This window comes from Dendropsophus ebraccatus, chromosome 10, assembly GCF_027789765.1.
Source record: "Dendropsophus ebraccatus isolate aDenEbr1 chromosome 10, aDenEbr1.pat, whole genome shotgun sequence".
Taxonomy (NCBI): Eukaryota; Metazoa; Chordata; class Amphibia; order Anura; family Hylidae; genus Dendropsophus; species Dendropsophus ebraccatus.
In genome coordinates this window covers 52,114,084-52,133,282 of record NC_091463.1, presented here as the reverse complement: position 1 = coordinate 52,133,282, position 19,199 = coordinate 52,114,084, and the positions used below count along the sequence as shown (strand labels likewise).

Genomic DNA, 19,199 nt, shown 5'->3' with positions numbered 1-19,199 from the left:
TGAGTATCTGTCACTACATGCTGAACAGTAGTCACAGTTAAATTCAATTTACAAAACAGTGGCCCAGATTTATCAACATGTCTGAGACAAAAATGTGTCTGATTTTTGTCCCAGGCAGAGAGCAACCAATAAGAGCTCAGCTTTCATTTCTCAAAATGAGCTGTGATTGGTTGTTCTCTGTCAGGGACAAAAAGCAAACACATTCTTGTCTTGGATAGAATGATACATCTGGGCGAGTGGCTCTTCATGTTAAGAGGTGCAAGAATAGAGGCAGATACAAAAGACTCTGTCTGGTACCATAGCTGTATAGATAAGTGAGGCTACAAGTTCACACTGTGTGGCAGTATAAGAAATAAAAATAGAGCAAAAATACTACTAATAAAACAAGTAATATTAATAGCAACAAAAGTATCCATGTGTTAAACTGGACTGCAATAGATGTACAGTGTGCAATGATATATAGTATAAGAGTAGTGGGTCTGTCAGGGAAAAAAGGATGTACAATGCTAAAAAAGCAAAGACAAAACGAAAATATAGACTACTATATAAAATAAATATATTTTTCTCCCTATACATAGAAGGTGGGTGTGGATGGTTTTCAACTAATGATCCTGTTGTATTTTGGCAGAGAACAATATTAACATCTATCGAGTTAACCCCGATGGGTCTCTACGGGTCACCCTCGCAAGTGGGATGGAGATAAGTCTAAATGCAGAGCCCCACATCCTGGCCGGTGTGGTCAGTCCTACTCTGGGTAAATGTAATATCTCTCTTCCTGGGGAGCACAGTCCAAATCTCATTGAGTGGAGACAACGTAAGGAACAAAACAAAGGCAATATCTCCTCTTTTGAAAGACGCTTAAGGGTAAGGCTTTGTCTCTGTCATATTACTACCTTGCTGTAATAAATTACAATCCTTCTGCTGTGTTGCTTTGTGGGAAGAACCAATTTGATTCATGTACTGTAATTGTAAAACAGGAATCGTTCTGTTACCACACTGTGAATTGACTTTAAGAGCTTAAAGAGAAACTACAATGCCGGGCAAATGATTTGAAATTGTTTTTTTTGTTTCATACATCTTTCGTAAATTTACATATTCAATTAAAGTTTGTTTTAAAAGGTGTAAAAATAATCTCTCTATCTTTTAGGTGGACTAATTACCCTTTGGGTGTGTCTTTAATTGAAAAGTCCATTGATTTATTAGTAAAAACGGTTAAAAGGCAGTGAAAGAAGAAAAACTGTGTGAACAACTTAAAAAGGACGTCCGCTGTTTGCAAAAGACGTCCGAGAATAATTGACATGATCATGCAGACCATGTCCGACATTTTTTACATTGGAAGTCCGTCATTCCATTGATTTCAATGCATTGCAGTCAGTTAAATCATGGGAATGACGGACATCTTTTTAAATAGAAAAGGAAGGACGTTGTGTGAACATAGCCCAAAGATTAACATTTTTTATTGTTGGAGGGCTTTTTATATCCTTGTGCAGGTTTTGTTTTTTGTTTTGTTTTTTACAACCTTCTCAACTACTGGGCTGCAATGGTTAGCACACCAAAAAACTCCAGCACAACCATATATTTGCACATGTTGGTTTATGTCATGCTGTTTGCATTTTTAAAGTTCCTGAATTCTGTATTACTGAAAACCATGGGTTGTACAGTGTGAAAATGGTGGCATGTGGGGCTTCTCTATGTGGTTTTCTACTATGAATAAGCTGAAAATGCAAAAAAAAAGTCCTTCTCAAGCATGGCTTGAAATTGTTTCCTCTATGTACTTTTATGTTAACTGAATTATTCACTTAGGGGGGGATTTATCATAGTATGGTAAAGTAGAATTGTCTTAGTTGCCCCAAGCAACCAATCAGATTCCGCTTTTCATTCCTCACAGATTCTTTGAACAATGAAAGGTGGAATCTGATTGGTTGCTAGGGGCAACTAAGACAATTCTGCTTTACACCAGTTTAATAAGTCTCCCCCTTTTGTTACCATTACCGATTTTGTTTCAGGTAAACACTTACAGAGGTAATAGTGAGGTTAATAGTTGGCTTGAATGAAATGCATATAAACATCAGCTCGATTAAAACTGCTTAGAAGGGGGATACTGGAACTGAAGCTTCTGTAAGAATAGAAGAAATTCAAGGCATTAGACATTAAACGTTAGATTATTTCAAATTCCAAGCACCACACGCAAAAGTGGCAGATTAGATAAATTCCCCTCCCAAGGCATTTGACTATGAATTATGACTCAAGCATAAAGTCATAAATCAATGTCATCAAAACCGATCCTCCGTCTCCATATTTTTGACCCTTTTGAAATTAAATACTCATGCATCTTTATGAATTCTGCATGGAGTTTTTACACTTGAGATGTAATAACTGTTTACTGTCTATAAAGGGAAGAATTCTTTAACTTACATGTGTTCCTCTTTACAGCAGTTTTGGAGAATGGTGTAAGACATAGAAATTCCCCCTTTAAATCCTTGTGTCATACACCACTCCTTAGCCCCTGCAGAGAGAATATGGAGAGCTGATTTTTTATAACAGATACATCAGAACGTTAATTTTTTTATATTGATGGATACTTTAAAGGGGTAGTGCAGCACTAAGAAAATATTCACAAAATAACACACATTACAAAGTTATACAACTTTGTAATGTATGTTTTGTATGTGAATGGCCCCCTTCCCCGTGTTCCCCGCCCCCCGCCCGTGGACCCGGAAGTGTAGTGCATTATACATACCTGATTCGTGTCGACCCCCGTCTGCATCTCTTCAGACAGTGATGTAATCTTCGGGAGACCGGCCGACCCGCTCATGCCGGCCCCCCTCTGCCGCATCATAACTGTGCTCAGCCGCGATTGGCTGACCATAACTGTACAACTGTATAACTTTGTAATGTGTGTTATTTTGTGAATAAGTTCTTAGCACCGCACTACCCCTTTAAAAAAAGGAGGGGGTGATCCGAAAGAGCCCATTTTAAGTGTGTATATTCATTTTGTGAGATAAATTTGGCACATTTTGAATTTTTACTAAGCCCTCCTATTCCACAGCTTTCTGTACCATTAGTTCTGGCCTTCTATTTTATTTAAGGCCTAAACAGACAAGGGGTGGTCACCACTGCTCAGCTCTCAAAAGGGAGAGAAGTGTGACTACCCTCTTGGTTATATAGGATCTCTTTGGCATATTGGATTTTTTTTTTTTTTTCACCGATCAAAGTTGGTATCAAAGCTTGTAAAATGACACATACACAAAGGGATACCTTTTTTTTCTCCCCCATGAATTTGATTACTTCCTGATATCATCTCTGACTGCAGCCCTGCTGTTGTCATGCAACAGAGCACATACTTTCCCACAATCCACCTTGCTGGCATACACAGTAGAGACTAATATACAGCATGCCGTTAAACTGAGTATACACAACAGTTTCAGTGAATGCTCTTAAATGGTCATAAAGAATAATGTTTTTGTCTCTACATGAATCTGGATTTACACTTTTTTTTAGGCCACAGGTCCAAATTAATGGGTAGGTCTACCCAAATATTACTTAGTTCCTCTCACTTTCTTTCCCCCCTTCTATATGTTATATTTATTTTTTATGTTATTTATTTATTTTACTTGACCTTGCGTAAAGCAGATGTCCTCTGGCCCCTACAGTTCTGGGATGAATGAACTATGTGTTGGTTCTTGTACTGACCTTGCCTATATTTTTAGATGTTAGTACATTCATTTTTGTTGTGTTTCAAAAAGCAGCAACAATCACATTTAAAAAAATTGCATTCTGACAATGAATTTATGCAGTTTTCGTTACATGTTTCACCTATAAAAAATGTGCTGGCAATAACTGTGAAATTTACTATACAAACATGTGATTTCTTTATTTCAAATATCTTTTGCTGTGGTTAAGGCTTTGTTCACACAATGTTTTCTTAAGGTAAAAATACAGCTGTATTTTGATCATTATAGCCGTAAATAAAAAGCCTGATCGATATTTATGGCCCTAATTACTGAAAAACCGTTGTATTTTGGCCACAAAAAACGTTGTGTGAACATACTCTCAAAAAGAGTAGCAGCCAGCCTTAGCATTGAATTTTTCTAACCATACTTATCCTAACATGTAATGATGAAAAGAATGCAAGAAACAAGTACATCATTATGTAACATAAGAACAACTAATATATAGCCTAGCAGACAGACACATACACATCAGCCCAGATTCTCATTGGACTCTTTGAGACATCTCATTTTGCTGCTAAGGCTTGACTTGAAGAGGATTTTTTTTCCTATGCTATCAATTATATTGGTCGAGAAATATAAGATTTTTTTTTTCTTATTCTAAGATGAGAATAGCAATTGTAATAGCAGATTAAAGTGAGTTGGTCTATATGCAGCGTAAGTGTGTCTAACAATGGAAAGAAAGAAGAGTCAGGCACATTTTTCCAATAAAGTGTTTCATTCTGAATCAGAGATATTATCTGTTCTGTTGTGTTCAGCACAATTCTGAGCCTGTATTTCTGTATGTCTACAGAGGTCAGTGCTCATAATATCACAGATCAGACAGTTTATGATGTAGCTTATTATTTGCAACATAAAAGAGTACAAGTGTCAAGGATGGATTTATGTCCCCACTGTGCTTTGCAGCCCAGACCTATCATTTCATAATAAATTGTATCTGCTGGTTATGCACATACCTGTCTCTCTGCTAACACGTGCTGTGGAGCAGAATTTCTTAAAACTTAACATCTCTGAGCGTAATTGGGTCATAAATTGTAAGAGTTACAAGACTGCCGATAAATGAGTCATTTTTACAGGTTTTACAAACAACACTCATTCAAATGTATGGCAGAAAGTGAAAGTGCAAGGCGTAGTTGTAGAAATGAGGTGCTTTCATTTCTGGTTCATATAAAGTTAATGTAAAAAAAAAAAGGGGAAAAAAATCTTTAATGTGTTTAAACTCTTTAGCTCATGCAGAACATAATTACCCCATAGTGGAGTGGGCACCCTATTACAGATACATACCACATGAAGCCATTACAGGCATAATAGGCACACAGTTTATTCCAGAAATATGAGCACGACACACAGTTCACAGACCCATATTGGCACATCTAGTATATATTTGTCTAGTAGAGATTGACATATCTTTTCACATGTTCACACAGTTTATGGCTATGTTCACACAACAATTTTTCAGTTCCGTTTAAAATTACATCCGTTATTTTGAGTCTGAAATAACGGACGTTATTGAGCTGTCTGGCCTTCCCTTAGTGCAATAACTAATGTTTGCATATTATTTCAGTTTGGGTGGACAACTTGGACTTTGGATGCAGCTTAATTGAAAAGTCCATTGAATTTAATATTAAAAACGGAGAAAGAACGGTGACAAAAGGAGAACTGTGTGAGAACTACAAATAAAAAACGTCCGCTGTTTGCAAAAAATGTCCGAAAATAATGATCATGTTCATTATTTTGACGTCCGCGGCGAAAACGTTCTTTATTCAATACACTGTGTGCATTGGTCGTCCGTCTTCATATTGACTTCAATGCATTTCCATTGCTGTAAGTTAAATTGCGGCAAAAACTGACTTTTTTAAAATATAAAAATCGGACGCCTTTTTAATATTTTTGACGTTTTGTGAACATAGCCTATTACGGACGTTGTTTGCGATTAAAACAACTGCCTTCCTTTTCTGAAAATAATGCACTGCATTAAAGTCTATGGGGAATAACAGCCGTTGTTCACACAGTGTCAAATACGGCCACGGAATAATTGACATGTCAATTATTTCTGCCAGCCATTGTTCACACTCTGACAGCTGTACATTGCATTAAACTCTATGGTTAATTCGTTTGCAGGCACACCCAAATGTACCCACAATCCAAATAAAATGAAATTATGTTTCTGTGGCCAATAGGGCTGTATCGATAACGACAGTGGCCGTTGTTAATGCATAATGTGAACATAGCCTTAGGCTATCTTCCCACACAGTATTTTTGCTCAGTATTTTGCAACCAAAACCAGGAGTGGATTGGAAACAGAGAAAGGCTATGTTCACACACTGTTAAAATTTAGTGAATGGCTGTCACTTTATGGCAAATATTGGCCCTTATTTCGAAACAACAGCCGTAGTTTTAAAATACAGTGGTGCCTTGGATTACGAGCATAATTTGTTCTCGGACCATGCTTGTAATTCAAATCCACTCTGACTCATTAGGCTATATTCACACTATGTAAAACAACGGCCGTAGTCTTCGCCGCAAAACTATGGCTGTTGTTTTGAGGTTCCCTAAAATGAATGTAATTCAATGGAACTACGGCCGTTGTATGCACACTACGTATCAAATAACGGCCGTTGTTTATACATCCCCATGAAAAATGAACATGTTAATTTTTTCCGGCCAGTAATGCTCCAACAACGGCCGTGGATTTCAATGCGGCCGCGGATGTAAAACTTATATCTGCCAAATAAAACTTGATTTTGATGTAAAAAAAAATTTGAGTGGTTTCTCAGGCTGGGCGCAGTATTTAAAGTAAATGACCTGTTTCAGCCCGCTTGAAAACTTGCTAGGAAGCAAATTTAAACAACGGCTGTAGTTTAACGACCAGCCTATTCGGCCGTAATTCTACGGCCGTTGTTTCGGTCGCAAAAGTCCGGCCGGTGAAAACAACAGCCGTTAATTTACATTGTGTGAACATAGCCTCAAACCAAAGCAAATATTGCTATAAAAATTATAGAAATGCAGACAATTGGTTCCACACCCCAAAAATAATGATTTTATATTCTGAAAAACATGTAAAACAAATGAAACAAACATTTAGAAACAGCAGGATATGTGATATTATAAGTTACTGTACAGTATAGCCATCAGCATGTGGAGTATAATGTAAAGTAAGTGCATAAACCTGATAGCACAGCAGCTGTTCGTAGATACAGGGTGGAACTGTAGATCCCCATAATGCAGTACCGTATTACAACAGGCTAGAATAGAGAAGCAGGGCTGTTGTCAGAGGCCTGTGTGGTCACATGACAGCAGTTGGGAAGGGGGTGTGTTCAGCATGGATCAATCAGAACTGACAGACTGTAGGAAGCATGAAGGAATGAGCAGGGCATATGTGAGCACAGTATAGCAGCACTCTCTGTCTGAGGAGAGAGGGGTTACAGCTATGGAGAGATTACCTCCACACACCTGTCCCCTGATGTGAGCCCCAGCCTGAAGTGGATCTGCTATGATTTGGAAGGTGAGGGAGACTTCCTGGGTCAGAGTACAGGGCTGTAGACCACGCTGTGCAGACCATGCCCCTCCCACACTCACCCTCCCACCTAGTACAGGAAGCTCTTAAACCAAAGCAATGCTCTTAAATCAAGTCACAATTTAAAAAAACAGTGAGCTCTTCTTGCAAAACGCTCTTAAACCAAGTTACTCTTAAAACAAGGTAACACTGTAATGATAATTATTTGCCATTTAGGGTACAAACCCACTTGCCGGATCTGCAGCGAGTCTCCTTGCTGCGTTTTTGCCGGGGTGATCGGGGCTGCGGGGGGCTATCGTACGGCCGGGGGGTGCGGGGGGCGATCATGCGGCCGGGGGCAATCGGGGCTGCAGCGGGGTCGGGCAGGATATACATTACCAGGTCCCCGCTCCTGCTTGCTTCGGCGGCTCCCGGCACGTTCTGCCCGGTCAATCAGTGCGCTGCCCCGCCGCAGCGCACTGATTGGCCGGGCGGGACGTGAAGACACCGGGAGCCCCAAAGCAAGCAGGAACGGGGACCCGGTAATGTATAATGTCCGGCAGCTAGGGGGTTAATGGGGAGGGCTGCAGACAAAATCGCAGCAGGGATGTACATGAGTTTCTCTGCTATTGAAAGTATAGGGCTGGGATCTGCAGCGAGTCTCGCTGCAAAAACGCAGCAAGGAGACTCGCTGCAGATCCGGCAAGTGGGTTTGTAGCCTAAATGACGACCATCCACTAAACTTCAAAGTGTGTGCACATAGCCTCTCTGTGTTTCCAATCCACTGATTTTGGTTGCAAAATACTGAGCAAAAATACTGTGTGGGAACATAACCTTATACTGTAGTAAAAAGGGTAGTGAGCTGTGCTTCAATAGCACCAGATTCTGCATAAAAAGATGTATTCTGCATGATGATTCTTTTTTTTTTTTAACAATGAAAGTCAATAGCAGATTTATGCAAAAAGTAGGACACACAGATGCTTACCTCTGGGGCATATATTTGGGGGCTCGTACATGGAACATTTAGCCTGAATGTGTGAACAGAGCCTTATTTGCATAATTATAAAAAGTAAAAGATTGCTCAGCTCAGTCAAAGGGATTTTTACTTTAATATTAGAACATTCCATTGTTCATGTCAGATTTAGCCTGCTCTTCCTCTTAGCTCAGTTTTAATTCTTTTTGGTTGTAGTCATATATTTAGTTAAGTTAAAGGGGTTGGCCACTTTATAGTAAAATAGTTTAGTGTACAGTATTAGTAAGTGTACTCACTGTATATACTGACAGCAGCTTCCTGTGTGCTCCATAGAGCTAATATCAGACTCTCCTCCTCCAGGATGTTGAGGCCAACCAGGCCAACCATGCCCCAGCTTCAGTGTCCACCACTGAGCCTATCGAGAACACTGGGGGCACATGCTCCTCCATGTCAGCCATCTTATGGACAGACTCAACACAGAGCAGTACAGCCTGGAGGAGGGGAGTCTGATTTTAGCTCTATGAGGTAAACAGGGAGCTTCTGTCAGTAAGTACAGTAAGTACACTTACTAATATTGCACACTCAGCAATTTTGCTATAAAGTGACCAATCCCTTTAAATCTATGTCAGGTTATAAGTAGATATTATGACAGACTACAGGAAGATTGATATTTACTCTCCTTTCTATAGTGATACCTTGAAGAAAAATTGCCTCACTTCCTTAAGCACCATCGTGCTGAACTCTTTAACCTTCCAAGTCTAAAAAAAATCAAAAAAACAAAAATATCAAGCCAAAAGTTTCCTGTTAGGCCATGTGCAGACCTTGTAAGAGACCGGCGGTTCCTGCAGTACCGGCCGGATAATCCATGCAGCCGCAGAGTTCTGAAGCGGATGAATTCTTGCACCCACATTAGAACTCCCCACTGCACACTATGGAACGAGCGCCCGGAGCCGTTCGCTCCACAGTGTGCACTGACAGGGTTTTCGCTGAATTCCCTGAATAGCGGCCACAGAAAACTGATATGTCAGTTTTCTGCGGCCCAGCAAGACAACCCAGCCGGAGCGTATACTATGTGTATATGCTCCGGCAAGGATTCCATAGAAGACAAGGCAACGTACGGCTGTACTTTTACGAAAATATACGTTGTGTGAACATAGCCTTAATATAATATATCGCCCTTCCCTGGTTTGTCCCACTTACAGTACTTAGCATTTTGGTTTCTAGAACCTGTAAAGTATTTCTGTCTCTCGAGGATCAGCCCTAAAAAAGAGACTATTTATGGCCATGTGACATACAGTATGTATGTCCTGACACACCTTCTAAGACATGAAAATGTAATTGTTGCTCACAAATGTATACAGTCAGCTGCTGTATATTTATAGTAGAGTAAATTGTACTTAAACTAGTATAATAGCAAAGCAGTGCCGGGAACGATCCTACAGTGACAACAATTAAAACCCGCAATTATGTTATAATTATTGTCATCAAAATACCATTGTATTCTATTATAGATTGTGCTTAAAAGGAAACATAACTATAAATATTGCAATAATTGCTTAACCGTTTCCATAGCTGCACTTTAGGGAACCTTACTGCTGTCAGCTTACAATATAGCATTACCTCTAAGCTTTAGGGTGCCTTCACACCTACCGACTCGCAGCGTTAATAACGCTGCAAGTCGGCTAGGTCCTGACAGATCACTGTCAGTACATACACGCAGCGGTCTGAACGACCGCTGCGTGTATGTAAATCTGCCAGCTGCTTAACCCCTTCTGATGCCAATCAGTGGCTGCGGCAGGGCAAAACACTGATTGGCCGGGCGCAAGAGCAGGACGCCGGGACCCCGTGGAGCGAGGAGGTAATGTATACAGAGCTGAGCGGGAGGCGGACGGCCGGCATCAGAAGGGGTTAAGCAGCCGGCAGATTTACATACACGCAGCGGTCGTTCAGACCGCTGGTTGTATGTACTGACAGTGATCTGCCAGGACCTAGCCGACTTGCAGCGTTATTAACGCTGCGAGTCGGTAGGTGTGAAGGCACCCTTAAGTAGATTTACTATGCCCCCAGAAAATGATATGAGTCTTGTATTATGCCCATGTTCCATGTCAGAGGAGCACAGATCATCAGTTATTTATTTAACCCCCGATACACAACCCCATACTCACTTGTCTTTTAGTTACTTGTTTTTGCTTACATTTTAGGCTCACAGCCGAAACTTATTATCCATCGATTTTGATCACATCACCCGAACAGGAAAAATCTATGATGATCATCGTAAATTCACACTACGAATCCTCTATGACAAAACTGGACATCCCATATTGTGGTCACCAAGCAGCAAGTATCAAGAAGTCAACATCACATACTCTCCCTCTGGACTTGTTACATCCATTCAAAGAGGAACATGGACTGAGAAAATAGAGTATGACCAAAATGGAAAGATGGTGTCCAGAATTTGGGCAAACGGTAAAATATGGAGTTACACATATGAGGAAAAGGTAAGTAAATGCTTCAAACTTTCCAGGCTTTTTCTTTATAAGCTAATTTATAATGAGAAGATGAAGTGCGGGGAGAGATACAATGCTCTAACAATTAACTGACTGAAGCCTTATTTATTCTTTTACTATAGAAGAATAATCATTTAACCAAGTAGTACAATAGAAAGCAAAGAGAAATGAAAGGATTTCACCACAATGCATTCCAGCTGTCTTTTATGACTGACTAATGGTTCCTTCCCGTTTACATATACGTTTCTTAAATAGTCGGTTGATCACAGTTCTTTTCTCGGATTTGACAAGTAACAGATGTCATTAGTCATTTAAAAGCCTTACTGTTAAAAATCTCCTTATTGTTAAACCAACTCCTTAATAGCAATTTATTAAAGAAAGAATGAAGAATTTGTCTCAGTTCATGTATGTTTTACAGTAATAAAATAGTGATTTAAGAATAAGTATGGCCTTATCGAGATAATCATTTTATTCCTTTTATGCACAAAATCACATTTAGGGAAGCAGAAGTCAAGAGCTAAAAAGTTTCAAAATATAGCAAATCTGCCTTTAAGGGGTATTCCCATTAAGTAAAGATGGATCTCCAGCCCCCCTCTGTGGTGTCTGCAGCTGATGGTGAGAAGGCCAAAAACGTTTACGGAATTCCAGAAGCGTAAATAGTGGAGCTTGCAAGGCTACACCGTTTGCTAACTCCCATTAAAGTTAATGGGAGTTACACAAATTGTGTAAGTCATGCACTTTGGCTGTTTTTGTCTTCCCAACCACCACTAGTGGCAAACAAACTGGAGGGGGCCTGGAAGCTATCTTGATCTTTTTTGGAAATACCTCTTTAAAAGGAACCTGTCACTTTGACCAAGCAATATGTATCTGATTACAGCATGTTATAAAGCAGGAAAGCAGATTGATATATGGGTATGTACAAAACTATTTAGCAAACTACGTTAGATCTTTTTGTATATACCTATATCATTCCGCTCAGCTTTTACATTTCTTCACATTCTAAGGAGTCATGTGGGCGGTCTCACTCAGTGACTGACAGCTTTTCCTATATGAACTTGTATATAGGATAGATGTCAGACACCAGTAAAACTTCCCATTGCACTACTAAGCATAGACCGGAGTCACATAGGTGGTCTCAGTGACTGACAGCAATCCTTTTATTCAGAGTCATAAAGTAAAGACTGTTAGTGAGTAGAACTTTCCACTGGACCCTCAAGCATAGATATAATTGAAGTTATATTTAATCTTTTCCCATCTGACTATATATCAATCTGGTTTCTTACAATCTATAACATGTTGCCTGCAGATCGAGTATCATGTTCAACATGACAGGTTCCATTAAAGGAAACACTCATTGGTGTCTCATTGTGAATTTTTCTGGGAAGCCATCCTGAAAAGCTAACTTACTCTCTTTTATTCCAGTCTATCAGCCTCTTTTTGCATAGCCAGCGACGTTACATCTTTGAATACGATCATTCGGATTACCTTGCTTCAGTAACAATGCCTAATATGGTCCGCCATAGTCTCCAGACCATGCTCTCTGTTGGATATTACCGCAACATATACAACCCTCCAGACAACGTCGGCTCTTTTATTCAAGACTACAGTGGAGATGGACGTCTACTGCAGACATTACATCTTGGAACAGGACGTAGAGTCTTGTATAAATACACAAAGCAAACAAGGCTGTCTGAGATTCTGTATGATACGACCCAGGTTACATTTACCTATGAAGAGTCTTCAGGAGTCATTAAAACAATTCATCTAATGCATGAAGGGTTTGTTTGTACTATAAGGTATAGACAGACAGGTATGTGATATTTAGTTACTTATAAAACAGCTATATGCTAGATTTTATTGTTTATCTGCTTTAGATATTATGCATTCTGGCAGAATTATATACAGTTATATATGCTATATAGCCAGATTTCATGAAATGATGTGTCATGTTTTAAGAATTCATTGACAGAAATGTTCTCAGCAAGACAGGCCCTCTTTATCTTTATATTATCCTAATAAATCTGAGCAGGGGTCTTGGTTGCACCCACTAAAAGTGCATGGGGAAATCTTTATTAATTAGGCTGACTTTCACAGCCCCGTAAAAGGGTCTTTCAGGAGTAATATGACCCCAAACTAGGACCAGTAAAATAGCTGTAATCTGTGAACCTGGAAGTAAGTGTTCAGCTGCTCTTTTTTTAACCATGTACCACCATAATTTTAAAGGGGTTGTCCAGCAAAAAAAAAAACTTTAAATGCAACTGGTGCGTGGAGATTTGTAAATATACTTCTGTTAAAAATCTCAAGTCTTTGACTACCTATTATTTGCTGTATGTCCTGCAGGAAGTAGTGTATTCTTTCCAGTCTGGAAAGCAGGAGAGGTTTCCTATTGGGATTTCCTGTCATGGACAGAGGTGTCAGCAAAGAGCACTGTGTCAGACTGGAAAGAATACACCACTTCCTGCAGGACATCCATCAGCTGAATACTTGAGATTTTTTTTATATAAGTAAATTACAAATCTCTGGCACTTTCGGGCACCAGTTGATTAGAAAGAAACTTTATTGGGGTGACCTACCCCTTTAACTTAGTGTTCTTTAATAGAGTGAAAATGGAGGGGGGCGGAATTAGACAACTCCTATAAAGAGAATCTGTTAGCTCAGCATCATGCTCAAAGATCAAGTGTCAAGGAGGCAGTGCTTGGCTTTTAGCACTTTGTTTAAATAGGTCAATAACAAAACAACTTCTTAAATGGAGGAAAACAGTTAGTAGGTCTATATAGCTTACTTATTATTGAATATATCCAAAACACAGCTGTTATGTGTTAACATTTTCTAATGTTCGCCAACAGGGCCTCTTATTGGACGACAGATCTTCCGATTCAGTGAAGAAGGTCTTGTTAATGCAAGGTTTGACTATAGCTATAACAACTTCCGGGTGACCAGTATGCAAGCAATGATAAATGAGATTCCTCTTCCTATAGACTTATACCGTTATGTGGATGTGTCTGGGAGAACTGAACAATTTGGAAAGTTCAGTGTCATCAATTACGATCTGAATCAAGTGATTACAACATCAATGATGAAACATACCAAAATATTTAGCTCTAGCGGCCAAGTGATTGAAGTGCAATATGAAATTCTAAAGGCTATCTCTTATTGGATGACGATCCAGTATGATAATATGGGTCGAATGATTACTTGTGGAACAAGAGTGGGTGTAGATGCAAATTTAACAAGATATTCATATGAATATGATCCTGATGGTCAGCTTCAGGCTGTTTATGTTAATGATAAACTGCAATGGCGGTACAGCTATGATCTAAATGGAAACATAAACCTGCTCAGCCATGGAAATAGCGTCCGCTTGATCCCACTGAGGTATGACATTGGAGACCGCATTACCCGGCTTGGGGAGATTCAGTATAGAATGGATGAAGATGGGTTCCTCAGACAAAGAGGCAATGATATATTTGAATACAATTCTAATGGCCTTCTGACTAAGGCATATAACAAGGTTGCCGGTTGGAATGTACATTATCGATATGATGGACTTGGAAGGCGAGTTGCAAGCAAATCAAGTACCGGTTCTCATCTGCAATTCTTTTATGCGGATCTAGCTAATCCAATAAGAGTTACCCACTTATATAATCACAGCAGTTCAGAAATAACTTCACTGTATTACGATCTTCAAGGACACCTCATTGCCATGGAATTAAGCAGTGGTGAGGAGTATTATGTAGCTTGTGACAATACAGGGACACCCCTGGCTGTGTTTAGTAGTCGAGGTCAAGTTATTAAAGAAATTCTCTACACACCATATGGTGACATATATGAAGACACCAATCCAGACTTTGAAATCATAAATGGGTTTTATGGAGGACTTTATGATTCCCTAACTAAACTTGTACACCTTGGACAAAGAGATTACGATGTTGTGGCGGGCCGATGGGCAACGCCCAACCATCAGATTTGGAATAGAATAAATACTGACCCAAAGCCATTTAACCTGTATTCATTTGAAAATAACTACCCAGTGGGCAAGACCCAGGATGTAGCAAAGTACACTACAGGTATGACATTGCTTTATCTTCTTAAAGGTTAAGAGATGATTTGCTTATAAACTGCATTTACAGAGAAAATGTCAAAATAGAATCATGTTAGAGGCTAAAGAAGTTTAGTTGCAGGAAAGGCCTAATAAATGGATAAAACATCTGGAGGACGTATTTCTGCACTGTGGTCTATATGTTCTTTCTCAATAGCTTTGCATATATTATTGGTACACATTGAGGCTGGGTTCACACTACGTACAGTATATTTCAGTCAGTATTGTGGTCCTCATATTGCAACCAAAACCAGGAGTGGATTGAAAACACAGAAAGGCTCTATTCACACAATGTTGAAATTAAATGGATGGCCACCATTTAATGGCAAATATTTGCTGTTATTTTAAAACAACGGCTGTTGTATTGAAATAATGGCAGTAATTTACTGTTATATGGCGGCCATCAACTCAATTTCAACAGTGTGTGGACAGAGCCTTTCTGTGTTTTTAATCCACTCCTGGTTTTGATTGCAATATGAGGACCACAATTCTGACTGAAATATACATAGTGTGAACCCAGCCTTAAAGGGCATGTCTTATGAGGACAACCTGCCATCAGGGCATATTAATGTCATGGAGAATGATCAACCAGAACCCACCTCTGAACCAGAAAGGAGCGTGACCCATAAGAGTTGTTTTTGTTTGGGGAATCCCAAGAGTGTTCATGCATTACAAGGATGGCCCTCATGGCCTCTTGAGACAATACACTACATTTCTTGTATTTAAAGACAACCAAGCAGACATAGGAAATCTTATAGGCCATACAATTCTTCCTAATAAATATATATCACCTATTGAAGATGGTGCCTATATGTAAGCACCTGTGAATCAAGCTCATATCCATTTGATAGAGTGCTACTCTGCATCTTCCTAAGGAGCATTCATGGTCTATAAGGCTCAATATTTTCAATTCCGGGATATATTATGGGAGTATTTGGTAGTATACCATAAACTCTGCTGAAGTGAAAGTGGTGAGTTGGTTTTGATTTACAGCCGGGGAGAGACCCACAGTACCGTATATTCCCCACCAGTTATATCTCAGAATTACAGTAGGGCTCAGGAGTGAGACACAGTGTGATCAATAACTTTATGTCAAAAGTTACTATAAATGACAAGGCACTGAATGAGGGTCTTTACTGTGTAAATAGTATTATATTATCAACTAAATACTAATAATAGCAAATTGTATTAACTGTCTTTGAATGTGGAACTGTTTTTTCTACTCTATTTAGACATTGGAAGTTGGCTTGAGCTGTTTGGTTTTCAACTCCACAATGTACTTCCTGGGTTCCCCAAACCAGAGGCAAAAGGCTTTGAGTCGACATATGAACTCCTACAACTACAAGCCAAAACCCAGGAGTGGGATCCTGGAAAGGTTGGCATCTTTCTTATTATCACTTTAAGTATCCGCTGTTGCTTAAAATTGTCATATAAAAAATGTATGTGGAATGTATCAAGTGACTCATGTTTTATGTGTAGATAAAGAAAAATCACCACTTTTTGTAGCCCGTCAGTACACGTTTTGGTTTTCTTCTTTTTGGTTAAATACATTGGGTTCGTACATTGGCAGGGGATTATTTAGGATTGGCGTGTGAGATGCCAGGCTAAATAAATCTTTTCCTGTGCGTTTTAGACACTTTTCAGACAATTTTGAGCCTTGGTCGACAAGGGAGCAAGGCTTTATGGAAATCAGCTTGGTTTGTGGGAAAGGAGATTATGGCTTGTGTACAACCCAATGGGCCACAAATTATGCTGAAATCATGAAGCAGTTTTGGAATAAAGTAAGAAAACTAATAGTTGGTCTAAACTTAGACTACACAGAATTAAGAGGCAACAGATTTCTCAACAGCATTAAACACGATGATACATTTGCCACATTTTTAAACTGTCTAGTTTAAGTTTGCACTATAAATAGACAGTATAAGTAAGTCCTCCTCTGTGTTTTTAGGGTTTTGTTGAATGAGTTTTTCTGAACTATTTACTAAAAGAGAAGAGTAGAAATTCATTAAAAATAGTTATTCTGAATAAACTAATGCACGTTATTTATACTCTTTTAGACCATTCTTGGGATACAATGTGAGCTTCAGAAGCAGTTGAGAAACTTCATTTCTTTGGATCAGCTTCCTATGGCTCCAAAACAGAATGATGAAAAATGTCATATAAACATAAGATATCCCAGATTTGCAGCTGTGCCATCTTTATTTGGAAAAGGGATAAAGTTTGCTATCAAAGATGGAATTGTCACAGCCGATGTCATTGGAGTGGCTAATGAAGACAGTCGACGCATTGCTGCCATCTTGAATAACGCCCACTACTTGGAAAATCTGCATTTTACCATTGATGGTCGGGATACACATTACTTCATTAAGTTGGCCTCTTTGGAAGAAGATCTTACAGTTATTGGAAACAGTGGGAGTGGTCGAATTCTGGAAAATGGAGTCAATGTCACTGTGTCACAGATGACATCAGTGGTCAATGGAAGAACTAGACGGTTTGCTGACATACAACTTCAACATGGCACCTTGTGTTTCAATGTTCGCTATGGGACAACCATTGAAGAAGAGAAAGATCATGTGCTAGAATTAGCAAGACAGAGAGCGGTGGCCCAGGCTTGGACTAAGGAGCAGAAGAGACTTCAAGAAGGAGAGGAAGGCATCAGAATGTGGACAGAAGCAGAGAAACAACAACTTTTAAGTACAGGGAAGGTCCAAGGCTATGATGGATCTTATGTTACTTCAGTGGATCAGTGTCTAGAACTTTCTGATAGTGCCAACAATATTCACTTTATGAGACAGAGTGAAGTAGGCAGGAGGTAACAAACAAACAAAATACACTCTTTGCCTTTGCGTCACCAAAGACTGCCTGTTTTTAAAACATAAAATGGTTTATTGTAACAATTTTCTAGATCAGATCTCTGTATATGTAAATATGAAGAGAACATATCCAACTGCCTTTAAATGTGACAAAAGATGGTATTTTAATATTGTTAGTTTTAACAGTGTCATCCTGATAGCACCGGTGAGGTCTTTCACCACAATGCTGAGCAATGTATTAATAGTGCAACTGCACAGAGTAGAAGAAGAAACTTCTTCCTGGATTAAACTTAAATTATGAGAATGAAGTCTATAAATTTACTAAAAAGAGGTGATCCCCATAGTCTACATTGTCATAAAATTACCTGCAATCCAAAAAAATATATACATGTTTTGGTGACAGTTGCCCTTTAAGACCTCTCAAGTGCTCATGGGATATAAAAATGACAGTAAAGCTTCTTATATCTTGTGTGGCAGTATTCAGCATTTTTGCATACATAGTAACCATTACAAAGTTGCCACTCTTTTCTGGACACTAGAGCTTATGTGATGATATAGCTTCTAGAAAAAAAAAATCTACCTAAGGAGTATTAATAAGTATATGATAAAATCAAAGTGTGTAATATGGGAAAGCTGTCATTGTTTCTTATTTTTTCATAAATGAACATTATTTCAAAATAAAAAAAAAATAAAAAAAATATTGTGAGTCATGTATACTCATATGGGACTCTGAACCCAGATTATCTGCTCCAAATGTCATGTACTGTAGTACTCTTGAAGTAGTAGATGCTGTTCATAGGATATTAAGATGACAAGGTTTGTATTGTTCCTGTTCAATTTTAAAATGCTCTTAATCCCACGCTTTAAAACCTATTTTTCCCCAAAGAAGGGCAACATGGGCTGAAAAGTTCACTTCTCTGGCTATTAGCCTGCATTATTCATGTAACACAATTTATACCAAATGTTTAATGCTGCATATTGTATATTGTTGCTTATCACTTTCCCTTCAAATATGACAAATAGAATCAAATTTCAAAGAGCATGTCCTCTAAAAATAAAAAGCCAGGAATACGAAATGCCACACACAGTTATCTAAGTACCCTGTGCAATCCACAGATATTGAGGGTCAACCATTAATCAGCTTTACAAAGCTTCACAAAATATACATACTATAATAAGGCAAGCCAGATTAATATGCCATTCAACCTGCCAACGTTTGGAGATAAGGAGATCCTCTTGGTTCATCTGATGTGTCTGCTTTAATGAATACTTGCATCCTCCATAAAATAACAATTCTGTAAAAAAAAATTCTTAGAACTTTAGGTTGTTCCACTGCTGTGTTATTCCTGTAGATGATTAATGAAATGACAATTAAGTGTTACCAGATGGCGGCACAGTTGGTGTAGTTTGCCCAATCAGTGCTGTGTGTAGGGACACACCCTTCGCAGTAGATAAATAATAATAATTTATTTATACATTTCTACAGGGAATTACTGACTTGCGGCATAAAGAGAGATGTATTAGAATTGTTATTTTATGGGCTATGTTTACACAACATTTTTTTCCTCTACGGTTTTGAA

The 19,199-nt window shown here is 38.8% G+C and overlaps 1 protein-coding gene across 5 annotated transcripts in view; it reads left to right on the top strand.

Annotated features, from left to right (window-relative positions):
• TENM1 (teneurin transmembrane protein 1) overlaps window positions 1-18,188 on the top strand; it is a 316,457-nt gene extending 298,269 nt beyond the window's left edge. For 4 of the 5 annotated variants that reach the window (XM_069986814.1, XM_069986815.1, XM_069986813.1 and 1 more), the window contains 6 exons: window positions 629-864; window positions 10,402-10,698; window positions 12,130-12,517; window positions 13,554-14,774; window positions 16,039-16,181; window positions 16,864-18,188. In XM_069986814.1, the coding sequence (XP_069842915.1) occupies window positions 629-864; window positions 10,402-10,698; window positions 12,130-12,517; window positions 13,554-14,774; window positions 16,039-16,181; window positions 16,864-17,622 (3,044 nt within the window). In that variant the 3' untranslated portion in view covers window positions 17,623-18,188. The remainder of the gene's footprint in view (window positions 1-628; window positions 865-10,401; window positions 10,699-12,129; window positions 12,518-13,553; window positions 14,775-16,038; window positions 16,182-16,863) is intronic. The other variant, XM_069986817.1, reaches the window with a different exon arrangement.
• Window positions 18,189-19,199: the final 1,011 nt, after the last annotated feature.